This window comes from Pelobates fuscus, chromosome 5 (assembly GCF_036172605.1).
Source record: "Pelobates fuscus isolate aPelFus1 chromosome 5, aPelFus1.pri, whole genome shotgun sequence".
NCBI lineage: Eukaryota > Metazoa > Chordata > Amphibia > Anura > Pelobatidae > Pelobates > Pelobates fuscus.
The window spans coordinates 338711013-338733587 of NC_086321.1; the positions used below are offsets into that span (position 1 = coordinate 338711013).

At 39.8% G+C, this 22575-nt stretch overlaps 1 protein-coding gene across 1 annotated transcript in view; it reads right to left on the reverse strand.

The window, feature by feature from the left end:
- Positions 1-8291, reverse strand: part of MYH7B (myosin heavy chain 7B) — a 47034-nt gene extending 38743 nt beyond the window's left edge. The window contains exons 1-3 of the mRNA XM_063455770.1: positions 8189-8291; positions 4423-4587; positions 2118-2221 (exon numbers count right to left, since the gene is read on the reverse strand). Coding sequence (XP_063311840.1) covers positions 2118-2221; positions 4423-4522 — 204 coding nt within the window. The 5' untranslated portion in view covers positions 4523-4587; positions 8189-8291. The remainder of the gene's footprint in view (positions 1-2117; positions 2222-4422; positions 4588-8188) is intronic.
- Positions 8292-22575: the final 14284 nt, after the last annotated feature.

The following is a 22575-nucleotide window of genomic DNA, read 5'->3' on the forward strand; positions in this document are numbered from 1 at the left end:
CGGTTTGCTGGTGGGAAGCATGTTGACTAACACTAAAACAGAGACGTTAACATCGATGGAAAGGGAATATTATAAAAAGACCGGGAGAGGCAGACCGAGAAGACATACAGAGGTGATTCAGTTTACAGAAGCTGTAGATTCAGTGGGAATTGATGATAGGTGTAGCTAGTGGAACCTAAAAACATTGTGCTCTGACCAAGACAAGAAGTCTTCAAATTAGGGTGTGCAAGATGCCCCAATTGGGTGGGTGAAGAAATTTTCTTATTAGAAAGGGTCTATCTATCAAGGAATAGTCACATATTCTGAAGTACATCCCAAAGCTGAAGTCTCAAGTCTCGTATGTAAAGTACCTGGGCAGCCATCTACTCACTTCGATATCTCATACCCAATATATACTCTTAGTGCTCACTCATTCTTCTCAAGCCTAATCCATGCTGTGTAATGGACGACATTTCCTAATTAACATCACCATGATGTCCACGTTAACATCTCCCAAAACCAAATTAATTGGCATTAGCTTGCCATGTGCTCTTATAACTCTGATACCATCCTTACACCTAATAAAATAAGAACAATCTGACATACAAACGAATTAGCTCATGGCATGCCTCAATGTTCCACCCAGGTTCTCGATACCCCTGTTTTAATGGGACTTTTGTTCCTTATTTTTTTTAACATTTTTAAAAAAAACATTTTCTGGGGATGCCATACACATCACAGAAATGTACATGGAACTAATTTATAAATACAGGACAATATATTTTTTTCAGCGGGTGCTCGCCCATCTTAGAAACTCTGCAACACATTTAAAGTTACACAAGACCACTCGTGAATTGGTATCCTTAGAGCTCAGAGCAAAACTCACAGGCGATGGAGTTTTTGTAAAGAGAGAAATAAATGTAATATATATATATACACAAACACGAGCAAATTACATCACCTGCGAGCAGGGAGTTATACACCATTAGAAAACAACTGATGAGGGTTTATGGGCCTGATACACTTTGCATAGCAGGAATGCACCGAAGGAAAAACACTGTCATTTATAGTAGGCTTCAGAAGGGCATTAAGCAGCTGCCGGCTGCATTTAGGATCCTGACAGACAAGTCATTCTGTTTATAACACATTCCTTTTGTAGAGTGTGAGTTGTACATTTTTTTTCATCATTTTACGTGACAAGTGTATTATCTCGGAATAGTCTCGAGGCTGGTTTACAGTGGTTTTACTGAAGAATCGCCTACACCACGATAATAGAATTGTATCCTTGTGCAGTAAGGGGATATATACTTGACATTTATAAGTGTTTTCCACGAACACTAAAGAAACAGACAGAAAGACTATATGGTCAATACAACTGTAACCTTCGAAGGGATGTTATAGACAAGATGTAATAGGAATACTTGAATGATTTCATTGCACGTGATTCTTCAGATAAAAAAAGAAATTAATTGCATTGTAAACGTGGCACAGACAAAGGCTGCACACATACGGACATGGGGTTACAATTTACTTTTTGTGTCAAACCTTACAAAAACATTAGAAACATGAAATAAAATAATTATGCTTATTGAAGTACAATCTACAATATATTATCAGTGCTATTCACTCAATTTTGGATTGTCTGCAATTCCAAATTAATTCAAGGTGATTTTTTAAAAAAAACTTTAAGACATATTAGTAGAACTAAAAACGTAATTAACTTGAAGAATCTTTCCAATTTGGCTAATTTGGCCAAAATGTGATTTTTTTTGAGAGGACACTATGAATTAATTCCCTGCTTTTAACACTTTAGTTAATAGCCCTGTATGTATCCTAACCTACAAGCTTACTATATTCCCAAGGTGATGCACACAGCAGAGATTACAATATATATATATTTTTTAAATATTTCCAAAACAATTCTCATAATACATTTAGTGCCAAACTTCTTATTAAGAAGTGCTTTATTTACTGAATTAAAGTGGAAAGGTCTGAGACATGGGTCACGCCAACACGCATTTCACAGAAGGAAAACAATTTTAAGGAATACTGCTCCCTTTTGTCCTGAAACTATATCAAAAGACCATCTAGCAACCCAAGCATTAAAGAATTATAAAAATAAAAATAATTTTAATTACCCTTTTATCTTTTGTTTCCACTGTGACGTTGCCACCAGAGGAATCCTTTATTTCCACTTCAATGTAGGCTTCTTTGTCATCTGGAATCCAGCCTTTTTTCTTACCTTAAATGGTGCAGAATTCAAAATCAAATACTATGTTCACCTTTTATTCACGTTTTTTTTAGAGGCTCAAGACTAATAGTGATCATATATAAGGTATAGTGCAGGGGGTAGGCAACCTTTGACACTCTAAACGTTGTGGACTCCATCTCTCTTGACGCTTTTCCAGCATTATGGCTGTAACAGCATTATGGGAGACGTAGTCCGCAACGTCTGGAGTGCCAAAATTTGTCTACTCCTGGTGTAGTGCGTTATGGACTACTTGTATCTCCAAATGTTCCCATTTCGCTCTGGACCTTAGACCTCATTGCCACGCACTTAACTAACTAGCTCAACGTTTTCTATCATCAACAAAAAAGTGACCAGTGAGATACCAGTTACACCATGATGCTATTTACTAAATATACTGTATTTGCTATAAAAAAATTCCACTTGGTGCAAGTTTCAGAACAATATCAGGATCCTTTATGGAATCCCACTAATGGTATTCCCAAAATCGATCACTATGTTTTCAGTATTTGTCAAATGGAACACCTCCACAAAGGGCAAAATTCCTTTAAGGCTAATTAGGCCGAGGTCTTCTGGAATACTTTTTTGGGAGGACACTAGATGGTAACAGAGGAGTGCCTTGGAAGACTTCATGCCTGGTTTTGTATATATCTCTTTCACTTATGGACCAGTTTGTTCTGTGTTTTATAAAAGCCCCACTTACTTTACACCAGTAACCCAACAAATTTTGTCTCCCTTATTCGGAGAGTTTCTCATATTTTAACTGCAGAATTCAGACCCTTCAACTGCAACATACACATGTTGTAAAGTAGAATAAAAAGCATGTAATATTCGTTTGTCTTGGTGAGTAATTATATTGTCTAATGAAAATTTGATTATCTTTAATGTGGCTACAATCTCTCTGATTTTGGCTACTACTTATCGAGAATGAATCCACTAAACACTGTGGGGTTGGATTTTTATTATTCCATTTTCTACACTGCTTATGTATTAATAATTTGGGACAATGTGTTGAGAGTTGCAATATAGTTGCAGAACTCTTTTATTCTTTATTTTTAGAAAATGTAATGTATGAAATGGATTTCAGGCATATTCCAGACTTTAGATCCCCAGTCATCAAAACTCATTACATCTATGTTATATCCGTTATTTGTGGTGCCAAGTATTTTAATCGCTATGCTTAGAGGTCTGCTTATCAATGGCTGGACTGTCTAAGAACAGGAAATGTGATCCTGAGTAACAGCCTTCAACATTATCACCCCACGTATTCACTAAGGTCCATTAGTGCCTAATGGTACCAATCACTGATCTGGTGGTGACTGTAGACACGTACATGTCTTCTGGCAATGTTAGGCAGATCCCTGTAGATATTGTACATGCAATTTGTGTTGTAGATCTGGTTTGCCTATGTATGCAAAGCATTCCTCTTTACGCACATCCCAACATCAATTTAATGGCATTTATTCTTTATACCTTTGGCTCAGGATTTAGCGCTCATTGATTTAATCTTTATGTTTATAAGATTCTGTTCTATCCCAATTCTGCCATGTTGCTGGTTCCTGTGTCGTCTCTGCTATATCCTGTTTTTCTTCTGATTGATATGTGAATATTGAATTCACACAGGCCTCTACAACATGCCTGGGGTAGGTGACCTTCGGCACTTTACTAAGATGCTCAAGACGAATAGTGATCAGATATAGGGTTTAGCGCAAGGGTAGGCGAACTTCAGCACTCCAGATGTTGTGGACTATATCGACCTTGAAGAATCCAGGGGTAGGCAACCTTCAGCATATTGAGTGTTGAAGGTTGCCTACCCTTGGATTATTTTCTTGTTCCTAGCCTCTCTCACCTCTTATCATTTGGAGACAGTGCTGCAGGTGTTGGTAAGCGAATGCTCATGCTGAGGTTGATGAGCGTTGCCTACATTGTGTATCCCAGTACAGACCTGCCATTAAAGTGACAAACTTACTAACAAAAGTGTAATATTGTGACAATGAACCCCATGGTGTAATATCTTGTTAAAGCAGGAGTCAAATCATGTTACTAACAAAATGTAAAAAGCTGATGAAAAAGTTTTAGATCATATTTACATTATATGTAGAAATAGATATTGTGGAATGTAAGGGACGGTGTTCTTGCATTTAAATGAAACCTCCCTCTTCAAAGTATATAGAGGACATAACCTTCAAACCTACCATCAAACGGTATAGTTTGCAGCTTCATAAGCTCATTGGCACTCTTTCGCAGGTAATCAGCTGCCTCTCCAAACTCTGTCATATCCTGGAGAGAAGACATGGTGGTTGGTCAATGGAAACCAAGCCAGCAGCAAAGATACGACTCCCTTGGAATGCTCCTGACCCCTTGAAAAGAGAAGGTGAACAAAATAAGAGATTAATAGTTTGTTTATTCTTTTTTTTTTAGGACAAACTCTGTAGCACATGATCAGAGAATGTCTGAATTATGAAAAATAATTCCAGACCATATAACTGCAAGTTTAATGATACCAGAAGTTTTTCGAGTTTTGATAAATAAACATGGTCTAAAAGATGTATTACTGCTAATATAATAGAACACGTTCTGTGGACACAGTTGTCTTTCACGCTTTCCTAAAATTATTACATTCAAAATCCAAATTCACGACAATGACTCCACCACTAAGGCATACAATATGTGCTTGTTCTGACTTCCATTCTTCAACGCAGTCCTGATTATTATATTACACTGACTCTTGCAAAACAAACCAAGGTTAAACACATTGTTTATATTCAGTACGACCTCTTGCCCTGACCTGGTCCTCTCTGTACAGATGGACAAGGCCTCCACCCTAATTACATTCATTAACGAAACAACAGAGACATTGCAAGGTCTCGTAAATGTCTTCAGATAGAATCCATAGTTCACCAGAACTATAAAATATACCACAAGTGTTCCTATACTCATTCATGTTATAACACACATATACGCGAAGATATAGAATTTACAAAATAGCCAAGAATTAACTGATGCATCTACCAGCAGCAAGCCAACCCTTTATCCCATTATCCTCTGAGTTTTTTTAAACTTCTTATTCGCCCCTCACCAAACACAGGAACAACTTAAGTATAAAATCGGGGCTTCACGATCTCAACTCCCTCTCCCAGCGATACAATATTGACTAAAGTATAATACATACAACATATTAAAAATTTCAAAAAATATTTCTTTACCCAATATCGCTTAGCAACAGATATATATATTTATATATCTTTATATACACCTACTGAAACAAAAAAACATAGCACTCCAAGGTCCCTGATGAGTTTTAATAAATACATTAGCATATTAAAAGTTATGTTTGTTTATTAAGTACAATTTTTGAATAGATTAAGCACCAAGTATTATTTTTATGTATATATAAATACATACACACACACACACACACACACATTCTCTCCACTCACAAACCAAAATAAATATACGGTAAACTAACTTTTTAAAATGTGCAGCGAGGAATGGGCCTCTTGCTTTGCACCTGCTGTAGTCCTGCATACGGTACGGTTCTTGGAAGTTAAGTGTAATTATATATATATAAAGTCCCAGGAGGAAGGGATTTCCAAGTACGGTAAGTGGGTTAATCTTATAAGAGCAGGTATTAGGTTGTTAGAATAACACCTGACAAAAAAATGGGGTACATTGGCGTTGTGGCAGACTTTTACAATGTATGATTATAAACTGTAACTAAATTCTTTTTTGCCTAAGTCAAGAGTTTTTAAAGAAACTATTACATTTTGTGAGCTTTGAAATTGATGTTTAGTGAGTGCGCTGGATCTTCATAATATTATATATTCAATTTCGCAGTACATGAACATTGGAGAAAAAATGTCTAAAATACTTGCCCAGCTAGATTAAACACAATAAAACATGTTATTTTAATTTGTAAAAATTTGCATAATATTACAATTACATTCCTATTTGTGAAACTCAAATGTGTTGTGAATAGACAAGGCTAACAGATTGGGCATTAGTAACATTTTCGCTAAGAAACTTGTGTAAGAATATATACATTACCCTGAACCATAAAATATGCGTAACAAATGCATGTTATAGTTTGTTCAACGGTTTGCCCAAGTCTAAAATATATTTTACACTAGTGTGTGTGGGTCAATGTAATGGAATGTCCAAATCCACCAGCCTATCCTGGTATTTGGCATACGATTTACAATACTGAGAAAGGTGTTTATTTTATTTTTTTATTTCTATACAAAAGCATGTATTTTGTAATTTTCATTAAAATAATAAGTAAGGTCAGGGCTGTACACAAGCTGTACGCTGGTATTGTGCCAGTCAGTGCCCGACTGCCCATCCACTGCTGTGGAATCATAGCTCAGAAAGCAGAGGACAGTATGGCTTGGACATCCTGCAACATGCGTGTGTTGGGCTACTCAATAGTTAATCCTGTCCTGAGCTCATAATTTTGTCTTTGCTCGACTTAAAAATATAATTGGATTGCCATGATTGCAGACTAAGAGTTTTAAAATAACAGTTAGATTTGTGGTTTGTGGTTTGTCAACGAAGGGAGAATATTATCCACACACACCAGTATCCATTGACTCCTTTATATACCATTTCAACGTATGATTTGTTGAAACAAAATAACTTTTTAAAATACCAGAGCATGGTCACACCTTGCACACACTACGGGCTTTGAATCATTTACTTATATATAACATTTTAACAATCTCTATGTAATACACACAGTAAAAACAGAAAGGTTAATTAAGTAACTGTATTTGGAGCAATCTACACAAACTTGCACTAAAATGCTACCATTATATGACAAATCACCCAACAGGTTTCATATTAGCAGAATTCCGTAGCAACAAAACAAATTCTACATTGGGTCCGCTACATATATTTTCACGGCAAAGTTACTGAAGTTCAACACATATCCCAAGCATCTCTGTACCTCATATATTTAAGCCAAAAAATCAGCATTTTAACAACATTTACAACTATTTGAATAACACAGAATTCCGATCCTTTGCAGAAATGCTGACATAAAAATTGGTCATGAAACATTATGAATACCATTAAGATTGACAGGGTGCAAAAGAACAGGTTATATGGATTAGTGGGATCTGGTACATACTATAGAGTTATTTATGCAGTAGAAGAAGTTATATTATAAAAACAAGAACAATTGGAGAGGATGAATAGGTAGAATTATGGCGAAAGAACTTATGACTCTATAAGTGGTCAAATAGGGGCTCTTACATGGTAAACCCAAAGGGGCTAGGGTTATACGGAAGACACATTGCTCAGTAGGGTTGGGTTATAGAGAAGATCCATTGTATAAAAAGGTGGATGTTATAGAATAGATCCATTGTGTAATACATGCAAGATTGTAAGGTAAAACCTTGGGTCAGTAGGGTTAGGATTACTGCCTAGATCCATACTTCAAGAGGGTAAAGGTTGGAGGGTTTACCTATTGTACATGTAGGGTTATGGACCTTGGATTGGCCCATTGCGCAGTAAGGGTAGACCCACTGTACCGCAGTTGTAGGGCTATAGGAAATACCTATTATGCAGTAAGGTTAAGGATATAGGATAGACCCATTGTGCAATAGTCGATGGTATGGTGCAAGTCACAGGGAGCCAAACAAACAGCACAGAAGAAGTTGTTCAATTCAGAAATATGATTCACATAGAGTGCAAGGCAGACAGTAAGTGAAACATATTGCCATAAAGCTAATACCATATAGAAACAGTTCTCTAATCCTATACAATAGTCACACTATAATATATAAATATATATATGACATTATGCGTTAAGTTGGAAGCCTCAATATGGACAAACTTCTGGGTTTAACACTGAATTAAAACATCATATAACATATTTATCTATGGTCTGTGAGATACAGTGACAGCAGGTTATAGGGATATGTTAGTAATTTACATAGAGACATGCACACGGCTACCAACCTTGGCTACAGGACCGAGAGGCTGCGGGTGAGATACACAGAAGCCTCTTTTTATTGTGTATGTGAAGGTCACAGCAGAGGGCAGATATGTCAGAAATTCCCATGTGTCAGATCCATACAGCTCCATTGGCCCCTCAGCTCAGACCGACACAAAAGGCAAACTCCCAACCTTATCGCTTAACAGGGAGGTTATTTTTACTTCTCAAATTGTCAGTGGGGGAACTTTACTGCAGGCACAAGAGCGAGGGACAGCGAGCTCACTGTAGTGAACACATGCATACTGCAGGATACTGTGTGGAGCAAGTGGTTTTTACATAGTTATAGTGTGCTTTGCTACACAGCAAGTTATTATTTCCAAATTAACATATACTGAGAAACTCAAATGTGCACACAATATATCGATACAGTACTGCAAAGGGAGACTGTGATATAAACAGTGTGCTACTATACAAACTGTAACATAAACAGTGTGCTACTATACAAACTGTATTATAAACAGTGTGTTACTGTACAGACAGACTGTAATATACACAGTGTGCTACTATACAAACTGTAACATAAACAATGTGTTACTGTACAGACAGACTGTAATATAAACAGTGTGTTACTGTACAGACAGACTGTAATATAAACAATGTGTTACTGTACAGGTAGAGTGTAATATAAACAGTGTGCTACTGTACAGACAGACTGTAATATAAACAGTGTTACTGTACAGACAGACAGACTGTAATATAAACAGTGTTACTGTACAGACAGACAGACTGTAATATAAACCGTGTGTTACTGTACAGACAGACAGACTGTAATATAAACAGTGTGTTACTGTACAGACAGACAGACTGTAATATAAACAGTGTTACTGTACAGACAGACAGACTGTAATATAAACAGTGTGTTACTGTACAGACAGACTGTAATATAAACAATGTGTTACTGTACTGACAGACTGTAATATAAACTGTTACTTTACAGACAGACTGTAATATAAACAGTGTGTTACTGTACAGAGTGACTGTAATATAAACAGTGTGTTACTGTACAGACAGACTGTAATATAAACAGTGTTACTGTACAGAGTGACTGTAATATAAACAGTGTGTTACTGTGCAGACTGTAATATAAACAGTGTGTTACTGTACAGACAGACTGTAATCTAAACAGTGTTACTGTACAGAGTGACTGTAATATAAACAGTGTGTTACTGTACAGAGTGATTGTAATATAAACAGTGCGTTACTGTACTGACAGACTAATATAAACAGTGTTACTGTACAGAGTGACTAATATAAACAGTGTGTTACTGTGCAGAGTGATTGTAATATAAACAGTGTGTTACTGTACTGACAGACTGTAATATAAACAGTGTTACTGTACAGAGTGATCGTAATATAAACAGTGTGTTACTGTACTGACAGACTGTAATATAAACAGTGTTACTGTACAGAGTGACTGTAATATAAACAGTGTGTTACTGTGCAGACTGTAATATAAACAGTGTGTTACTGTACAGACAGACTGTAATATAAACAGTGTTACTGTACAGAGTGACTGTAATATAAACAGTGTGTTACTGTACAGAGTGATTGTAATATAAACAGTGCGTTACTGTACTGACAGACTGTAATATAAACAGTGTTACTGTACAGAGTGACTGTAATATAAACAGTGTGTTACTGTGCAGAGTGATTGTAATTTAAACAGTGTGTTACTGTACTGACAGACTGTAATATAAACAGTGTTACTGTACAGAGTGATCGTAATATAAACAGTGTGTTACTGTACTGACAGACTGTAATATAAACAGTGTTACTGTACAGAGTGACTGTAATATAAACAGTGTGTTACTGTACAGACATACTGTAATATAAACAGTGTTACTGTACAGACAGACTGTAAAATAAACAGTGTTACTGTACAGAGTGACTAATATAAACAGTGTGTTACTATACAGATAGACTGTAATATAAACAGTGTGTTACTGTGCAGACTGTAATATAAACAGTGTTACTGTACAGATAGACTGTAATATAAACAGTGTGTTACTGTACAGAGTGACTGTAATATAAACAGTGTTACTGTACAGATAGACTGTAATATAAACAATGTGTTACTGTACAGGTAGAGTGTAATATAAACATTGTGTTACTGTACAGACTAATATAAACAGTGTGTTACTGTACAGACTAATATAAACAGTGTGTTACTGTACAGACAGACTGTAATATAAACAGTGTTACTGTACAGATAGACTGTATTATAAACAGTGTGTTACTGTACAGACAGACAGACTGTAATATAAACAGTGTTACTGTACAGGTAGACTGTAATATGAACAGTGTGTTACTGTACAGACTGTAATATAAAAAGCCCAGTGACAGGGGCGTTGAAGCGCGAGCGGCATTTGGTTTAGAGTGGTGAACAAGTAGTGACTCCCAGCACCAGCTTCCAGCTCTGGCGTTCTCCCAGCACGAGCGCTTTGTTCTTCGGCCAGGAGACCTTGCCAAGACCTGCACGATAAGGAGGACTGGGCGGTAAACCGTTCGCTAACTTCTGTACACCAACGCTTTATTTGTGGTTGTAAGGGTTCCTTTTGGGGGAGAGTTTTTTTTTTAAATTTGCCAATAAATACTGTGTTACGCTATGTGGATCTTTCTTGTATCTTTTTAATGTACTGTAATCACTGTGGTATATAGTGTATTTCAAGACTGTGGATCCTATCTGTGTGGCAAGATTAACACTGTGTTACTATCCAAGGACTCTTGGACATTTCAGTATTTATACCTTTTTTTTAAATAGTACATGCTGTAATATATATGCTGCTGATTGGTTTTAAGGTATCTTTCACCAATTTTAAAAGTGCATATACAGTTGTTTCTACTTCATAAAGTATATGTGGATTACCGGGTATATAATTTAGAGTTTTTCCAATATAGCTGACAGGAAATCCAATACACAGTATAAACAAACTCTCAGGTAACAAGAACCACGGCAGGGCAAAGAAACAAGGAAAACCAGGAAGTATATATACCTTATACTGGGTTGTGATTGGTCACAAAGGACCATGATGTCACAATCATCAAAAAGTGACAAAAAGGCTGACCGTATAAAAGGAGACTAATGGGAGGAGTCCAAGTCATATATGATGTCATAATGAGGCACCAGAAAACTAGGGATGAGTGGGTGTGCTTCAAACCTCAGAAAAAACATAATATCTGTGATCGCACAGCACTGCGAGGGATAGGTATTGTGACACACAAATTCCCGCAATGCACTCCTCCTGTGCCCTTGGGTCATCCCTGACGCTTGCCTGGGAGGTGAAACTGGGGATCCACTTTGCTAATGTAACCTGTTAAAGGAAACTGACTAACAGCTGGTGTCTGCAAAAAAGCAAGGTTCTTGCTGCTGCCTGGCTACCAAACGTTCGCTAACTGCCCTCCTCCTGGAGCTATCCAACTGGCAAAGTTGGATAGTACTGTTCCACTTAGTGAATCCCCTGTGCCAGTAATATGGTGACCAACCGTTTTAGTGGCCGACTCACCCACTCCATTCTTCTGATCCTGGCAGCACTCCCAGCGTTCTCCATACCTGCTGCAGAACCCACCACTGAGGTAGCAGCCCCTGTCCTGTCAGCTGCACTTCTAGCTCTTTTACCCAAACTTGTGGCTTCAACCATGGTCCCAAATTCGCAGCCCGAACATTCGGCCACATTCGCACTCCCTGATCCAAAACCTAAATATACAACAGAAGGCTCGATCCTAAAAAACGCGGCCTGAACATGCGCCCGCACGCCGCCGCCTTCCTCGCATAGCAGAACTCCCAGATCTCAGACCGACATCTACCTCAGTACCAGCAGTATCACCAAAAGGGCTCTTTCTCCTCCGACTGCAGGGAATCTCACTGTGACTCTGATCCGCCTTGTGGGCCTATGCTCCTGTGGTGACGTAGGCCCGAGTGGCCGCAGAGCTTCTCCAAGGCATCCTTGAAGCCAGGTGACAACTCTCTTGTGCACAGCAACCCAGACTCCTTCCACCAACTCCTCCATTCTACAAAATTCACAAGAATTTACCTGAAAGACAAAAGAAAGAGACACCACACAAGCCTGTCACAACAACAGGTAAGTGAGAATTAAATTAAGATGGACCCTGACTTAAAATGGCCACTTTATATATCTCGATATATAAATATCCCCATTCACAAACACTATTAACATTATGCCTGCCTCCTAGCAATGTCAAACCCCACTCCCCTTAGCTAGTCCATGGGCTACAATACAGATAAAGATTTATTCCACCATAAAGTGGAGTCGGTAACGTTTCAACAAGTACACTGTCTTTGACAAGCTGAGGATCCAACTAACCACAATGTTGAAATACCGTCTTAATTACATCAATTAATGTACAAGGAACCACCCAACCTGGGGTAGGTAAACTAGTAGAAACAATTAACTCTTTACATGAAAAACATAATATAAAGAACAATACATTACAAATCCCATACGATAGAACAAATAAAAGAAGCGGTGGGGGGGGAGGGCGTAGTCTGGCTGCCGAGCGGACCAGAAGTGTGCTGTGCAGGCTCTCGCATTTGGTACTGATAAACCGACAAAAAATGTCAAACTACCGGCATATTTCAGTAGAGCTGTGCATGGTCTTAGCGGAGGGAGTCCTGGTGGTCTTCAGGATACCTCACAAGCGACTTTTCGACACTGATAGTCTGAATCGGAGATTTGAGGCCTACTTGTGACAGAGCTGTGGAGAAGCCGCAGCACTCCTTGCTCTTCATCTGTCCATGTGACCCCGGGACACCGCTTCTGAACCCCACACCCCCCGGACCGGAGGGGGTTATCCCGGTCCCCACCGGAGAGCCCCCTGACCTACTCTTGTGGACTTTATAAATCATCCGCAACGTCGGAGACTGCGGCCTACCAGGCAAGATGGCAGCCTTCCAGGGGGATGGCCCAACACAAGCCCACCGCCAGGAGCATATGGGTGCAGAGCCATGGATGCAAGCATTCGATAGAATCTGTGCCCGATTCTGGGCCAAGATGGCAAGCAGACAAGCAAATACCTCAACAAGGGAACCGCACGTCCAGGTTCCGCTTCGGCCTACTGGAAGCATAGTCCAGGGGAAGCACCCAAAGCTCACCTCATGCAGAGTCCTGAAAGGGAAGAGGGTCCGGCGGCCACAGCAGCAACGCTGACAGCCTGACATGCCACTCCAAGGCAGCTTTAACCCCTTAAGGACCAAACTTCTGGAATAAAAGGGAATCATGACATGTCACACATGTCATGTGTCCTTAAGGGGTTAAAGGACAGCACTCTGGTTGGCACCACATCTACATGTGGAAGTCGCGCCGTTGGAGGGTTCCTGCTCAGAGGAGTCAGCCGCATGCACCGAATGGACCCAGAAGCCATGAGCAGGGTGATGGTCCGTACCGGAGCCTGGGCGGAAAACCACAGGAGTGCAGTGGTACCCGTGACTGGAAGGGCCCCCACACAAGATTAAATGAGCTCTGGCTATCATGAATCTGCAGCCTCCCCTCTCTTGGCATCGGCTAAGCAGCCCCCAGAGACGCTCCAAATACGCATGCAATGCTTGCGGTACCCACATAATGTGAGGACACTCATGTATTAACAAGCAATCCAGTGGTTATTAACTCGTGTTATTAACTCTCGTTATTTAGGTAGACCCTATCCTTTGCTTTAAAGATTTCTAGCTATGTACTAACAGTGCTGCCTGGCAAACAATCTTTAACACACTCATAACTAATATAAACAGCATGCTAATACACGGAATAACTAATATAAACCGCATGCTACTACATGGAATAACGAATATAAACAGCATGCTACTACACAGAATAACTAATATACACAGCATGCTACTACATGGAATAACCAATATAAACAGCATGCTACTACACAGAATAACCAATATAAACAGCATGCTACTACACAGAATAACTAATATACACAGCATGCTACTACATGGAATAACCAATATAAACAGCATGCTAATACACGGAATAACTAATATAAACAGCATGCTAATACACGGAATAACTAATATAAACAGCATGCTACTACACAGAATAACTAATATAAACAGCATGCTAATACACGGAATAACTAATATAAACAGCATGCTACTACAGGGAATAACTAATATAAACAGCATGCTACTACAGGGAATAACCAATATAAACAGCATGCTACTACACAGAATAACTAATATAAACAGCATGCTAATACACAGAATAACCAATATAAACAGCATGCTAATACATGGAATAACCAATATAAACAGCATGCTACTACACAGAATAACTAATATAAACAGCATGCTACTACATGGAATAACCAATATAAACAACATGCTACTACATGGAATAACCAATATAAACAGCATGCTACTACATGGAATAACCAATATAAACAGCATGCTACTACACAGAATAACCAATATAAACAGCATGCTAATACACGGAATAACTAATATAAACAACATGCTACTACATGGAATAACCAATATAAACAGCATGCTACTACATGGAATAACCAATATAAACAGCATGCTACTACACAGAATAACCAATATAAACAGCATGCTACTACACAGAATAACCAATATAAACAGCATGCTACTACACGGAATAACTAATATAAACAGCATGCTACTACACGGAATAACTAATATAAACAGCATGCTACTACAGGGAATAACCAATATAAACAGCATGCTAATACACGGAATAACTTATATAAACAGCATGCTAATACACAGAATAACTAATATAAACAGCATGCTACTACACGGAATAACTAATATAAACAGCATGCTACTACAGGGAATAACTAATATAAACAGCATGCGAAATACACGGAATGACTAATATAAACAGCATGCTACTACAGGGAATAACCAATATAAACAGCATGCTAATACACAGAATAACTAATATAAACAGCATGCTAATACACGGAATAACCAATATAAACAGCATGCTACTACACAGAATAAATAATATAAACAGCATGCTAATACACGGAATAACTAATATAAACAGCCTGCTACTACACAGAATAACTAATAAACAGCATGCTAATACACGGAATAACTAATATAAACAGCATGCTAATACAGGGAATAACTAATATAAACAGCATGCTACTACAGGGAATAACCAATATAAACAGCATGCTACTACACAGAATAACTAATATAAACAGCATGCTACTACATGGAATAACCAATATAAACAGCATGCTACTACACGGAATAACTAATATAAACAGCATGCTACTACACGGAATAACTAATATAAACAGCATGCTAATACATGGAATAACTAATATAAACAGCATGCTAATACAGGGAATAACTAATATAAACAGCATGCTACTACACAGAATAACCAATATAAACAGCATGCTACTACATGGAATAACTAATATAAACAGCATGCTACTACACGGAATAACTAATATAAACAGCATGCTACTACACAGAATAACCAATATAAACAGCATGCTAATACACGGAATAACTAATATAAACAGCATGCTACTACACAGAATAACTAATATAAACAGCATGCTAATACACAGAATAACTAATATAAACAGCATGCTACTACACAGAATAACTAATATAAACAGCATGCTAATACACAGAATAACTAATATAAACAGCATGCTACTACATGGAATAACCAATATAAACAGCATGCTACTACACGGAATAACTAATATAAACAGCATGCTACTACACGGAATAACTAATATAAACAGCATGCTAATACATGGAATAACTAATATAAACAGCATGCTACTACACAGAACAACCAATATAAACAGCATGCTAATACACGGAATAACTAATATAAACAGCATGCTACTGTTATGGTACTTTTTAGCAGTAAACCAAAATGTTTAAATGTCTATCTGTTCCTGTCCAAATCAATAAAATAAATTGCGTATATACGCTGAAGTAATTAAGTCTGACACACAAGGTTCAGGTTAAAATAACTTCGAGAAAATTTATTGGCAAGTGATTAAAAAGCGGACGCGCAGGTCCTTTTAAGAGACATTTTACGTCATCATTGATTATTAGAATATCAGCAAATAAACATCATTAATTGGATTAATTGTTAAGTGTCGGGATTAATGTCCACCTATCAATATTATTAATTGGCTCAAAAACTAAGTGGTTAGTCCCGTGTCCACCCACCAAGAGGTGGGATTGTTCTGGACACGGGTGGGGGACAAGGGGTCTTGAGCGTCATTTTACACGGTCGGTGATCTCAGGCCTCGTGGCCAGGTGCAAGGTCTCTTATGAATAGAACATTTCATTACTACTGTGTTCTCATGGCCTTCAAACTATACTATGTTGCAAATCTAAGGAAAAGTCAGCAATTCCTGTGTTAATCATGTCTTTATAGAAAATACAGTCTTTGTTCTATTGTATTAGATGTGCTGGGAAATTCTGTCATGTAAGGTAGTTTTGAAATGAACAAGTTAGGTTATGAGGACAAAATGGAGGATTGAAGAAGTCAGGTTAGGAGGACAAAATGGAGGATTGTCACGGTATAAAGTTAAAATGGAGTTAGTGCAATAATTGAATACAAGTACAATAAGGTTTTTTAAATAATCCCACATCAGTCCCCCCTATGAAATGTTAGATTCTAAGAGATAAAACTTTATTAAGTTAGTACCAGGAAGACGTGTTAACCCAAAGGCACAGAAACCCCGTGGCCGCTAGCTAGGTGTTGCAAAGTGCAAGACTGTCCCTAGATCTGACCCTAATAGGCTAACTCATCCGTCAGTATGGCTCTCGAACACTTCACACCCACGGGTATCCCATGGCAGCTAACCCACCACTTCTCCACACGGGGCCTTTACCATTCACTGACAGATGCTGTCCCTGAGCTAGTCCCTTCCTAGAATTCCTGCACTTTATCAACAAAAGGGATTGTTTGCAGCGGCAGACAGGGTGAGTTGATGTCTTGGAAATCTTGGTCATCAACTTCGAGATGGGTGAAAGTGGGTGCCGCTTGGTCAACAGTCTTCATGAGGGATTTTCTCAGACATGGGAGGATACAACAAAAGAGAAGAGCAAAGATATTAAGAAAAATTAGTATAGCCATACCAATATGCATTAAAGCCTTTTGCCATCCTGTCATCCAACCAAACCATCTTTCCCAGGGATCTTGTATCCCAGAATTCCTTTTCAACTCTATAGACAGGTCATTTAATTTCTCTATGGCTAATGTAACTTTACCATTAGGGCCTGTGTTTTCTGGGATATAGGTACAACATGTTAAGGTGTCGGGCAAAATTTTACAAACCCCTCCTTTTTCGGCTAAGATCATATCTAGGGCCATTCTATTCTGAAAAGCCATTTGGGATGTGGCCTGCAATTGTTCGGCCAATCCCTGGAGGGCGTCTCTGGTATAATTAACAAAACGCTGTTGATTATAATAAATGTAATTTATCCAATTTAAATTCTTGTTTGTGGTAACTATGGCAAAAAGTGATTCAAATCCTGCAGCAACTTCATCTCTTGCTTTAAATTCATTGGGCACCCCCCTAGGCACCCCAATAGCATCAATATAAACATGAGGATCAAAACTTCCTTTCACTGGGGCGTCACGCTTAACCTTAGTGTGCCTGGACTCATGGGTGACGAGGTGTGTGTCAGAGATGATATGTATAGGCATAATAGCTTTAGCCAAAGTACACTCCCCCCACCACTGGATCTCAGCTGTAAATCCCCACACAACCAGTAGATATCCCCTAATGACCTGGTGTGAAACTGCAACAAGTCCATAGAGGCACTCCTGTAGGTAGCACAATACCCCTTAGAGAAGTTACCCAAGAATTTACCAATTCCATCATAATTAGCATAACAAGTGTAATTACCTTTATACACGGTAATACCATCTGGGGGTTTGACATCCTTGGTTAGGAGAGGATACTCCTTTGTCCATGCAATACATATGGACCTGTTAAAATCATAGTGATAGGCAAAAAGGCTTAAAACACATTCCTCTATATCTACTGGCAGGATTAGAGGTACAGTACCCAGGTGAGGCCGGGCACCACCACACACATAGCATGCAGTCTTATTATGCTTATTAGCATTATATTTCATCCATTCTAACCATAAATTTACATCATTAAAGCCTGTTTCAGCGGCCATGGTATCTTCAAAGGTGGGGTTAGCAATGGCCATCATGTCTTGAAAGGTCTGGATATGAGGTTTTAATGGGTTAGGGACCATATGGGTGGCCCCTTGCCACTCAGAGGAGTTGCACATATCTTTTAAGAAGAAATGCCCTAATTTACGGTAGGAACCCTTTTTCCAATACATTCCCATCACATACTGGTCTGCATCCGTTGGGCTTGGATGCTCAATGTTAAGGATTAATTTCATTGGTGTACCTCCCCCAGGCTTTCTCAAAGTCATTCTCTGGAGAAGGGATCTACCTTGATCATCTACTTTAGATAAGGCACTTTTTGGTTTGTAACCCCAGGCAGGCCCGGCATTCCATCCCGCCGCCCCCCAATGATTACAATTGTGCCCCCATTGCTTGTCAACTACACAAACATATGGGTCTTTTGAATGAGGGATATCTCTGTAAATACTCTGGATTTGTGATGTGGGGAACGGACATTCTACAATGTCACAATAGTCAAAGGTGTAGGTAGCCACATGGGTGCATGATGAATTGTACCAGAAGGTATACCCACTAATATCTTTGGTGATGGCTACTTGTTGGGCCTTTATAAGGCTGATTAAGGAGAAGGTGTACCAGAGGTACATGCTTGTGCGGTATCAGCTTCCTCGGGGGCTGGAGATTTCTTGCAGTGGGAAGCGTGGATCCAATTTGGCCTGCCGGCCAGTTTGACGGAGGTTGCGGTAATCAGGAGAACTTGGAATGGACCGTCAAATCTTGGTTCCAGGGTATTTTTCCGCACAAACTTCTTGACCAGAACCCAATCTCCGGGAAGCAGGTTATGGGTACCTGTGTCCAAATCGGGATCTGGAATTGAAGAGAAAACTTGGGCATGTATTTTGTTCAAGGCACTTGCAAGTTCAGTTACATAATCTACTAAAACATCTGATTGGAGCTGTAACTGCTGCGGATAATAACAACCTAGTCTGGGTGCTGTCCCAAATAGAATTTCATATGGGGACAGTGAATGCTTCCCTCTAGGTGTGTGCCTAACACTAAATAAAGCTATTGACAGGCTTTCTGGCCAGGGCATCTTTGTTTCTTGTGACATTTTTAACATTCTGGCTTTTAGAGTGCCATTCATGCGCTCTACTTTACCACTACTTTGTGGGTGGTAAGGGGTGTGGAAGGCTAGGGTCACCCCTAGAGCAGTCCAAATTTCTTTAGTCACTGTTGCTGTGAAGGCTGGGCCTTGATCACTTTCAATGACTTCTGGGAGTCCAAACCTACATACTATCTCTGTAAGTAGGCGTCTTGCGGTTGTTTTTGCAGTGATATTGGCCACTGGGTAGGCCTCTGGCCATCCTGAGAACATGTCCACTATGACTAGTGCATATTCATGGGGCCCACTCTTGGGCATTTGGATGTGGTCAATTTGAATTCGCTGGAAGGGGTACATGGGCTTTGCCAGGTGTTTTGCAGGCACCTTGATTGGTCTTCCTGGATTGCATTTTGCACAAATGACACAGGCCTTACAGAAGCTGCTGATCAATGTTGTGATTCCGGGTGCTTCATAATACTTCTGTATGAGGGCGGCCATCAATTCCTTTGACAGGTGTGCAGGCCCATGTGCCCATTGGACAACTGCTGGATATAAATTTTTTGGAAGACAAAATTTGAAGTTGTTGTAATATACTCCGTCCTTTTGGACGGCTCCTTTCCTTTTCCATTTCTGGATTTCTTCAGGAGTGACTGCAGCTTGCTGTTCTCGCAAAATTCGCAAATCAGTAGGAAGAGTTTGCAGAGCAAAAATAGGGACTTCTTCTTCTTCTTCTTGTCCGGACACTTCTTCATCCACTTCCTGCAGATCTCTGGCTGCTAGCTTAGCAGCCTGATCAGCCAAATGGTTGCCCTTTGCTTCATCTGTATCCAATTTCCCATGGGCCTTTACCTTCAAAACGGCCACTTCTTTAGGGAGTAGGAGGGCATCCATTAGCTCCTTGATTGCAGTACTATGCTTGACTGGTGTACCGGCGGTGGTAAGAAATCCTCTTGTCTTCCAAATTAGGCCGAAGTCATGTGCCATGCCCAGAGCATATCTTGAATCTGTATAGATGTTGGCACGTTTTCCTTCGGAAATTTTGCATGCTGAAGTCAGAGCCTGTAATTCAGCTTCTTGCGCAGACATTGCTGGCGGTAAGGATGATGATTTGATAACTTCGTCTGTTGTGGTTACGGCATATCCTGTATGATATCTTCCTTCTTCATCAGCATATCTTGAGCCGTCCACAAACAGGGTAAAATCTGGATCTAGTAATGGATTCTCATGCACAGTTGGTAGGTGCACTGTCTCCATTTTCATCTGTTCAAAACAGTCATGAGGTGTCTCGGGGTCATAATCATTCACTATGACCAGATCTTGAAATTCTTTTTCTAGGAAGTGGCGTGGCCATGCTTCCAGAAGGTCGGTTGTTGGGTATTTGACAATACCATTTTCCTGTAGCTGTTCTTCATCCATGGTGGCCCATAACTTTGCCATGGGCCCAAGATCATTCCATGACCTTGTCTTCAATTTGGTAACAGGAATATGTGGGATAGCAGTATCCCAATGGCGGTAGAGGTAGTTAAGTTGTTGAGGTAGTTGGACCAAGACCATGCTATTGCCTTCAGAGTCACAATAGAAATCTTGAGCAGTGAGCTTCACATCAGTCCAGTGGTAAAGCTCATCTTCATAGCAAGGTTCGGGAGTAATGTTTGGTTTGTACCACATGGTACAGAAGGCGTAATCTGGGCCTTCACAGAGAGGCTTCTCATCTTCATAAAATGTCAAATGTGGATGCATGACTTTCTTGATACATCCACAAAGCAGGTAAATGTAGGTTTCATCCGTGATAAATCCATAATAGATACCCCCCTCAGGGAGTGGAAGAAGAGTGGATGGGTTAAGAACTTGACATCTTTGGATGGAAATGTTGTCAGGTATAAGAAGATGGCACTGGAGGCGTAGGTGTCTGGCTGGAGACACGTGCTTGAGCTGGACTTGGTTGATGATGGCAGAAATGTCATGAGGGGCCAAAACAACCAGAGGGTGGCCAAGGACCAGGTCTGAGGTTCTTTCTATGAGCTCTCTTGCAGCAAAAACAGCCCTGAGACAGGAAGGAGTCCCTCTGGCCACAATGTCCAGTTGACATGAGAAATATCCAAAAGGCCTCTGGCGGCCTCTTAAGTCATTGGTTTGGGTGAGAACTCCTGTTGCGTGGCCTTGTCTTTCAGAGACAAATAATTTGAAAGGTTTTGAGTAGTCAGGTAGGCCCAAGGCAGGAGCAGAAGCAATGGCACGTTTGAGAGCATTGAAATTGTCCAGAGCTTCATTAGTCAAACAGAAAGGGTCAGACTTAAGTGTGTCATAGAGAGGTTGCATGAGCAGGGAGGCTTCTGGGATCCATGCTCTGCAGTAGGAAATGAGGCCTAGGAAGGCATGGAGAGATTTTGAAGTCCTTGGAGTTGGGATATCCAGTACAGCTCTCACCCGGTCCCGGGTAAGATGTCTGGTACCTTGAGATAGGCAATGTCCAAGGAAAATTACTGAGGGTTGGCAGAACTGTAGCTTGATGAGCGAAGCTTTGCATCCTTGTTCTGCCAAATAACAAAGCAGACTAATTGAGCACTTTTCAGTAGTGGGTATGTCATCTCCACAGAGCAGCAAATCATCCACATACTGGAGCAGAACAACTTCTGGGTGCTCAGCTTGCCATGGGTCAAGGATGGTGGCCATGGCCTTTGCAAATTGACTTGGTGAATTTTGTGCCCCTTGGGGCATGACAGTCCAGGTATACTGTTGCATCTCATGAGTGAAAGCAAACAGGTATTGGCAGGATGGGTCCAGTGGGACACTGAAAAAAGCATTTGCTAGGTCAATGACTGTGAAAAATTTTGCAGATGGTGGGACTCCAGAGAGCAGAGTATGGGGATTTGGTACAAGAGGGGTGTCCAGGACGGTAGCTTCATTGACAGCACGGAGATCCTGAACCATCCTGTACTTCTCTGGCTCACCTTTTGGAGTTTTCTTTTTCACAGGGAATAATGGGGTGTTGCATTCAGATTTACATTTCACCAGGGCACCCTTCTCCAAAAGTGCCTTGATGTGGGTAGAAATGGCGGCAGCCTGTGCTGGTTTTAATGGATATTGTGGTTTTCTTGGTAATTTA